This window comes from Rhagoletis pomonella, unplaced genomic scaffold (assembly GCF_013731165.1).
Source record: "Rhagoletis pomonella isolate Grant_MI unplaced genomic scaffold, Rhpom_1.0 Rhpom_scaffold_00004, whole genome shotgun sequence".
Taxonomy (NCBI): Eukaryota; Metazoa; Arthropoda; class Insecta; order Diptera; family Tephritidae; genus Rhagoletis; species Rhagoletis pomonella.
In genome coordinates this window covers 1,005,231-1,013,969 of record NW_023458558.1, presented here as the reverse complement: position 1 = coordinate 1,013,969, position 8,739 = coordinate 1,005,231, and the positions used below count along the sequence as shown (strand labels likewise).

At 34.2% G+C, this 8,739-nt stretch overlaps 1 protein-coding gene across 1 annotated transcript; it reads right to left on the bottom strand.

Moving 5' to 3' along the window:
- Positions 1 to 8,064: 8,064 nt before the first annotated feature.
- LOC118736782 (sarcotoxin-1C-like) lies at positions 8,065 to 8,522 on the bottom strand. The gene is made up of 2 exons (XM_036466813.1): positions 8,295 to 8,522; positions 8,065 to 8,195 (listed from the first exon to the last, which is right to left on the bottom strand). The coding sequence occupies exons 1-2, from the start codon at positions 8,391 to 8,393 to the stop codon at positions 8,103 to 8,105; spliced, it is 192 nt and encodes a 63-aa protein (XP_036322706.1). The 5' UTR covers positions 8,394 to 8,522; the 3' UTR covers positions 8,065 to 8,102.
- Between the last annotated feature and the right edge of the window lie 217 nt (positions 8,523 to 8,739).

Genomic DNA, 8,739 nt, shown 5'->3' with positions numbered 1-8,739 from the left:
ACATTTCATGCGATGTGTTAATTATTCTATTGAATTTTCAACCAAAGCGGGGGAGATAGGTACTCGTATTTAGAGCAAGTATGCAATACGCGTGTTTTAGAAATGCTGGCTGAAACTGTACCAATCATGAAGTGTTATGTTGAATAAAGCAACAACAAAACTTATGGATATGTGGCGAAGCGCACATTGAAGTGCGTCGACTATGTATTGGATATTGAAATTTCAGTATTATTCTAACTAAACTGTAGGCTAACGATGCGATTTCGAGTCACTGAGCATATTTTATATTTTTCAAAAACAACAACTACACACTGGGATCTGATACAAAGCTTTCCATGAGCTATACGGCGCACTGTTCCTGCTGACACCCTGAAATCTCCCTTTGTTTCTTTCTTTGTATATCTAGTACGCAACCACAACAAATCTACAATAAATTATACTTAATGTGTGTGCGTTATTTGGTTTTAAGTTGTTCATAAATTGCATTTTAAATATGATAAATCGGCGGTAAAGTTTGTTTAATCCAAATTATGTCGCTACATCTGAATAATAATGGAATAATGTATGTGTACACTTATGTATACATATAAATACAGGTCGAGTAGGTGGAAGTACATGCATTCGTCCTAATGCCAAGGCAAACTACAGCAAATTGATGTCACTAAGCAATTCTGTCCGAAAATCGCTTAGAGTAAAAAATTGCTAAGTACACTTTCCCTCTTATACTCAAGGAAAGACAAATTTTCCAAGGCCAAAAGAGGCACAGAAAACTCGTTAAGGCCAAAATAATACGAATTCTTCAAATGAGCAACCGTGAAATTGTTTCCTCTTCTATAAAATTTGTAAAAATTTTCTTAGCAGCTTTCCACTCTAAGCTAGCAATATATTTATTTGCAGGCATATCTATTCTTAAATGACTCGGTTGCAGGCAGAAATGTTAACGACATTTGGTAAAAGGAGATTTTGAAACAACTTCAAACTGTAGTTTTAAAAGTATCGAATTCAATTTAAATCGCCTCATTGTCAGTAGCAATACAAAATGGGCTGCAAACGAAGCGCCGAGGCATACTTCTTAAGATCTTCGGAAAATAATATGCTCTTTAAAAGACATCTATGCAAGTTTTATGTACAGTAGATATGTAATAAATAAATACTCTTTTTAAAGTTTCATAAATTGCCTTTTATTTATTTATATAAAATTAACAAAGAACTCAAACATTTCTAACCTACGTCAAAAAAAGAGCAGGTTATCAATTCGTCGGAATATTTTGTCTGCTTTATGTTTGCCACCCTTTTTTTATCGGAAAGATGGTACCTCAAGATTCGTCCCGTAATTTGTTTTAGATCCGATCATTGGAACAAAAAAAAATTAATGGTACTCCTAAATTTGTATATGAGAATTGAAGTCGGTTGTGGTTTTTGCATAAATATTGCTTGTTTAATAAAAAGTTCTATAAACACAAAATGCGCTCAACTTTCAAAAGTAATAAAATGTTAGCAGAGAGTTTTAATGCTCATTTTCCTCGATTTCTGGTTTCCAGTTTTCGATGGAGATGATGATTTTTCACGATTGCCGAATTTTTTTAATATTTCGAATAACGAAAAAATTATCCGAACTTGTATTTTTATTATTAAGCTCATTTTCGTGGAACACACTAAAAGTGAAGTGATCCCAAGTCACTCCGAAACACTTCACTTTTAGTCGGTTTTCACTTCGCTAAAAAATTTTGCAAACAGCAGCACTGGGCAGCAGCTGCATCCGGACCATCAACTATTAGCTTAGTGCCAAATTTGAAAATTAGGTGCCATTTGAAGTAAAATACGTGGATCAAACAAAATATGTGCCTGTACGGAACCTGTCTGGATTCAAGATAAATTTTACCTACAAAAAGCGATTGTGCGAGAAAGGATAAAAACAATGTCTTGTTTCATCTTTCAAGTTTCTGGTGCTCTGCTAGTTTTGCCAACTTAAAATTAATACGTTTTTATAAATCATGTTCACTTGTAAAAGTAAAATATGATCAAGCTTAAAGTCACATTTACTCAATCAAACTTTACGTTGACATAAAAATCCTCGACGGCACGTAAGCATACGCCCCTTTGTGAAATATGTAAATGAAACGTTAATAAGGCGTACTCGTAAAATACTAAATATAAGGTTTCCAAAATACATTTGTGTATGTATTGTATGTACTTGTGTACGTAAGTTTGCTTGTGGTGATGTTCTCCTCGCCTCCTGGGAAATCGACAGGTTGCGAACAATCTTGTTACAGTTTTATGTTTTTACTGTTTGCCTTACATACATATGTATATGTATCCAATACATTTATACCGTTACATTTTTTAATTCATTATGGCCTACGGCTTTGTTTGTTCTACTCAATTCGCCTCATTTGGTATAATTTTTGGTAGCATCGGTAAAATCACGAGCAGATTAGACGAATTATTGACAGCTTAAAAATAAGAGCAATGTGAAAAGATGATTAGGGAAAATGAAGAAATCAAGTTGTATTCAAATGCGATTGTCATAGGTATTGAATAGCTGGATTTTACAATTGGAGGGCGCTGTTGGCGGGCGGGCCGTCTTCCAATGCCACTCAGAGGCGATAAGACCAGACCGAATTCGTGCGGAGGAAAATTTCGAATTTGTGTCAACTGACAGTCTGTCGCTTCAGGAGGTGTGTCTAATCTGGATTAAATTGACAAAACAGAATACAAAAAATTTATTTGAATAATAATGAATAAGGAGGCGCTCATATAATTTCATCTAGCTACATATGTATATATGTATGTGAAGTGTGCATGTTCTCGTTTGTACCCAGTAGGCCGCCAGGTAGTGCAAGCTATTAATACTTTCCACCTCACTTTTCATCTGCGGAGCCTAACAACTTCCATGACTATTCTCTATGACTAACTCACAGCGATGGCCGCCATCGCATGAATGACTTTGTGTAGTACAAAAAGCATTAGAGTGAAATCGTTTGTATTCGATCGTGCGTCCGTGCTAATACACATGCTTCTCTATGTGACCGGTCAACTGAGTATGTAGCTGCTCACTACCTAACTTTGTTATCTACTCGCTTCGTATCAATTTATTACTTCGGCTTCTCCTACTTTACACCTACTTTAGTTAGTTGCAAATTCATCTACTCAAAATGCACGTGACTAGGCAATACATTTCTGTGGTAGCTGCGGTCAAACTAACAAAAGTATATATGCTGATATGAATAACTTTAGGAACACCTAACAAAAAGGCCCTAGTAGGTAGTAGTATATTCGACTGCTTAAATTTCTAATCTCACCTTTTGCATTTGCTATTTTCTAGTAAATTTTTAAGTTTTCTGACAAATTTTTAATATCCGCTTTTGATACCTTCATTTCCTTCAAAATTTATTCCAAATTCGTTTTTACGTATTCTTATTGAGAAGCTCACTACAACATTTAACCAAGGATTAAATTGTGATTTGAAGTAATAACGCCCAGCACTCGAAAATATGTCACATTTTTCGTTAGCAATTTAATCTATTGACAAAGCTTCCAATAACCCACCATAGAAATTACGCAGATTCGCGAGTGGCGGAAGACGAACTCACCATTGCATTGTTGTAATGTGTGTCATTGGGTGTTCTCGCCTCCCCGCAGCGAAAGGATAACATGACTCAGTAGGAGTTTAATAAATTCAGCTTAAAAAGTGTGAGCATTTCGCTTCCCCTCAAGTTTTTGTACACAAACACTTTTATTGCATGTACTATATTTCACCATTACAAACATAGGCGCCAACGTGTTGTGTGTGACATCGTTGAATTTTTATAGCCTCAGGAGTTCCTGTAAAAATGATTGAAAACGCATGTTGTGTGAATAATGCACTTGAAATCCATTTTTTCTTATTTTCGTTTTTTATTAGTGCCGATAAGTGTTTGTAATTGTATTGATTTTCAACTTTGCACCCACTTATATCAGTACATACTAGTTTTATGTAGGTATGCATGTATGTATGTATGTAGACATGTAAATGACGACGTTTACAAAGTTTATTGCGTTTTTATGCTTGGCATTTAGACACGTGTGTAATGTGCCTAAAAAATGTTCAGATGTACATACATACATACATATGTATGTATCAACAGGGTTCTTATGTAGAGAAACTTTGGTTTCGGATCGTCAGGTCTGCACCGTTCGTTCGGTTTTCAAAAATGAGGTACCAAATTGAAGGGATTGGGCTGTAGATATGCAATAAGGTTTTACTTTTTTTTGTTTAAATAGTTGCCATCTTTAAACAATTAAATTGAAATTATGTATTTAAAAGTAACATAAATTATTACAATATTGGTATTTCTCGTATTGGTTTTAAAAAGGCTTTCTTAGCTATATTTAGGAGGTTTCCCATATTAAAAAAAAAAATCAAATTCAACTAGAATTTAAGAAATTTTGTAATTTAAACACATATATACATACATATGTATATGTATGCACATTAAAGTGGCCCAAAATAAGAAAAGTCGAAATTTGTATGCTTTAACCCCCTAAGATTGTTTTATATCGAAAAATATACGCCAATTTTTATAGTTCGCAATCAAAAAATATTTAGAAAGCGCTCAAAGTTTACCACGTATTTTGTATTGCGAAAAAACAACTTTTCGTAGAAATGATATGGAATTCTTGAAAATCAATATTTTTCGCTCGGAAAACTGTGGACTTCCAATAACAATCAGTGCAGCCAGAACTTTTTGGACCAATCGGCTAAATTGGCAAAAAAAAAAACGACCTAAAACGGCTAAACTATTTCAACTAAATTTCACATTTTTTATTTACATAAATCACAAGTAGAAAGACTTGGACAGAAGTTGTCGGCAAAAATTTGCAATTAAGAAAAATATATGACTGTGGCACATGGTAGGATTTTTCGTAGACGGCGCCTTATTTTGCAACTTTGTGCTACAATGCAAAACTCCCAAAAATATTCCGATGAATTGATAGCCTCCTGTTTTTTTAAGTCGGTTAAAAAGAGAAAAATTAATGAGGTAAATTATTATAAATTTTCAATAGCTATATTTTAACATTTCTAATAAAATTTACATAAAAAACAATCTCGGCCCCCCTAAATTATGCCCCCGATGTCAAAAACAGCTACAGTATTTTTAAACCTACCCATCTTTTAAGTTATTGGGTTCTTTTTGGGAGGTCTTTTGAAAAATACAACATGGCGCACAGTGGTCGGAGAAACCACGTTTTACGCGAAAAAGGCATATTTAAAACTGCAATAAATTACCCAAAATAAAGCTATTCTTATTTAGAAATGTCCAACGAACTCAAAACTGATTAGTACTTTCAATAATATCTGCTGAAAAAGCCGTTGAATCCGGTTAATTCAACGATATCGATCGTGACACGTTCTAACAGTTATGAGTTGATAACTTTCTTAACAATTTGTTTATGGAAACTTTCAATTATAAGAGTAATTGCTGGTTTGGTCTTACTTCTTAAACATGGAAAATGATGATTTCGTATGAAGTATTACATAATAAAACTTGCTTGCTAAATTATCAATACCTTAATAACACGGCTTGTTTTTCAAGAAATATTTTCTTTTCACTCCCTTACCAAAAACTAATGCAAAGGTCCCTTTAAGGATCTACGAAAAGAAAAGCCGCACTAGACCAACTTCAGCGGTTTCCCCAAATAAATAAAACATATTAAAATATAATAGATTAATGTAATTTATTCTATTATTTTTTTAATATTTTTATTGAGCTTTGTACCACGATTGTTTATTAGGAAAAATTTAAAAAGCAACAAAGTCTAAGCGGTAGAAGTTATAGCACTATTTCGGAGATCACCACATCTCCTCATCAGACTTCTTTTTTCTAGACTTCAGCAGGAATCGAACCTGCGAATTCGATGTTCAAAGTCAGAAGCGTTAACCACTGAGCTATGTACATCCCGTAAACTCTTGTTGCTAATTCATTTTCCTTATTCAACCAACTACTATCAAGTGCAGCTGATTTGCCGCTATTTAAACTCGACAGCGTGGTTGTTGTTGTCAATTCTATACATCCATTTGCTTATTTGCTTTTTTGTATAGTTTCAGGCAGGCTCTTCCTAAACTATGTATTTGTCAATGTTATTGTGGCTTGTTAACATTTTATTTTTTTAATAATGCATATAACATGGAGTCGGTAACGTCGATAACGATGTTTTACCGGAGATTAGTGTTAACCAGACATTGAGTAACCGGCCCTTAAAATGACAGTTTATTTCATGGTTGTCAACCGAAAAAGTTTGAGTGTGATACAGAACTGGATATCAGTAAGCCTTAAAACATAGTATGTTTAATTCCTGGGAAATTTTGCTTATTTGTAGAGAAATTGACAGCCCTTCGACAGCTGTAACCTCTGAAGGTTTTGAATTTAACGTAAATCCATGACTAGCTTTTCTAAAACTCTTATTACTAGCATCTTTAAAAAATATTAGCTTATTTTTAGAAAAATGAATAGCGTATTTGACAGCTGTCAACTCTCAAGGTTTTAATTCACAGCTGTCAACTGTCAAGGTTTTTATTTGACATAGTCGTATTATTAAAAATATTTTCTCAATTTTAGAGAAATTGTCAGTTGATTTGACAGCTCTCAACCGTCATATTCGGATTTAGCACTACAACAATACTACGATCCCGCAGCTTTATTATAATCGTAACAGCCCTTCAATTTTCCACGTAAAGCATGGCTTCTCCGACCACTGTGTGGCGGCTCAAATATCGCATCTAAACTAACCGTAAATTAGATTTTGCTTTACAAATTTCGTGCCACCGGAGAACCCAACACTAAAAGAGAAAAGTTTCCTATAACTTCGGCATTTGAATATGCTACGCATTTTTATCAGAAATTGTTGAAAAATGGCGAAAACCGTGACAATGCACTTTTTGCTAATTATTTACAATAAAAAAATATTATTATTTTTTTTTAAGTTTGTATATAAAAAACCCAAACCCAAAAACAACCTAAAACCAAAGATAGCGGACTGTTCCGGAATGAAATTTAGGGGCGATGAAATGGAAGTAAACTGCATCACAAGTTCTTTACTACACATTTTTCTCGCACCAATTTAATGTAAATTTACTTGGCTATAATTTAAATACTGAATTCTTAGAAAATTGTGATTTTACGTGGAAAAACTTCAATCACTTTAAAATTTGGGGAGGTTTAAAAATAGGTTAGCCATATTTTACACCGGGGGGCCATTATATTATATCAAATCTCCCACTTACTTATAGGTAATTTTGACCACATTGAGAAAGATTTCATGAAAATGCTTAATTTAGGGCTTTCAAGGCACGTCTTTCCGTTGTCCGATTTTAAAAATTTTTCGCAGGACACATTTTTATGACCAAAGGAACATTTTTACGAGTCTTGCTTTGTAGCTTAACAAAAAAATTTCTCCATACAACTAAGGCGCAGGCTAATGTGCAATCATGGGCATAGAACGAGCACAATGGGCTAGCTTTTCTCAATATTCATCGCAATATATGTTATATAATGTTGACTCAGTATTAAAAAGTTGTTATCTATAAAATATGCTGAATACTCTAAATAAAATAATGATATTCTTAGTTGTTACGAATGGCTTTACATAAACCGCCCCCCACAAAGAGAAATCCTGCGGCCGGCCCTGGTTTTAAGCAAGGTCGCCATAGTTTTTTGAGAACTTTAGATTTATGGAACAAAAATAAAAATCTGGGGATAGCATTTCCAAACTTTTCGAACGTGCAAGTCAAAACGGTTTTGGAGGACAAACATTTTTAATAGCCATTTGCAGACCTGAGCGAGACCTTTTCGGCGACATAAAAACTTTTAAAATCGGATATCAAATAAGAACGTTATAGCAAAAAACGCGATTTAGCTATCTATATAGTGCTTAATACAAGCCAGAAACAACAGACAGATAATTACTATAATTGAAATTTAATTTATTCACATTGATATTTTCTTAAAGTTAAAAAATAAATACAGCAATTATGATAAAATAAATATATATATGTAGCCAGGAACTATACAGTTTTTTTTTTATGTGAAGCAGTGATGAAATGGGTCAGAAAACAACTATTCTTAACCCCGGGCAGTTGCGGCAACATTGGCGGCCTGCTGCGCCACGCCAAGTCCCTGAATGGTGGCATCCCTTGTGTGTTGACCAACACGCTCCTGTTCGGAAAGGAAATTTTACAATAGTAAGTACATATGCCCTTAATCCAACAAAAAAAAATATACATATGCTATGAATATTTCTGTGTAAAAACTTACGATTTTCTTGCCGATCTTCTTTAGCCAACCCGCTTCTGTTTGGCCTGCGAAAATAGCGATCAAAACGGCAAAGAAGATGAAGACTTTATTGAAGTTCATTTTGATTGTTGTTTTTTGTTTCTTGTCTACTGCAATGTAATACTTTATAACTTAGCTCGATAGCTGTTGAGCGGCGACTATTGTCTTTACTGGGGACGTTCCAAACGTTTGTGATGATGAGAGATTGACGACTGGGGCTTTTATAGCGAGAACTACTTCGATTGGTGACGGCCTCTGCATTTCCTTCATTATGCGGGGGATCACTGGCATCCATCATCATCAATGTATGTATGTACATACATACGTATGTGTGCGTATGCATCACTTTGCTGATAAGGTGACAGTATTAAATAATTTCATTTGCTTTACGTAACTCGGGGATTTTCAACTTCTTAAGAGTGCAATA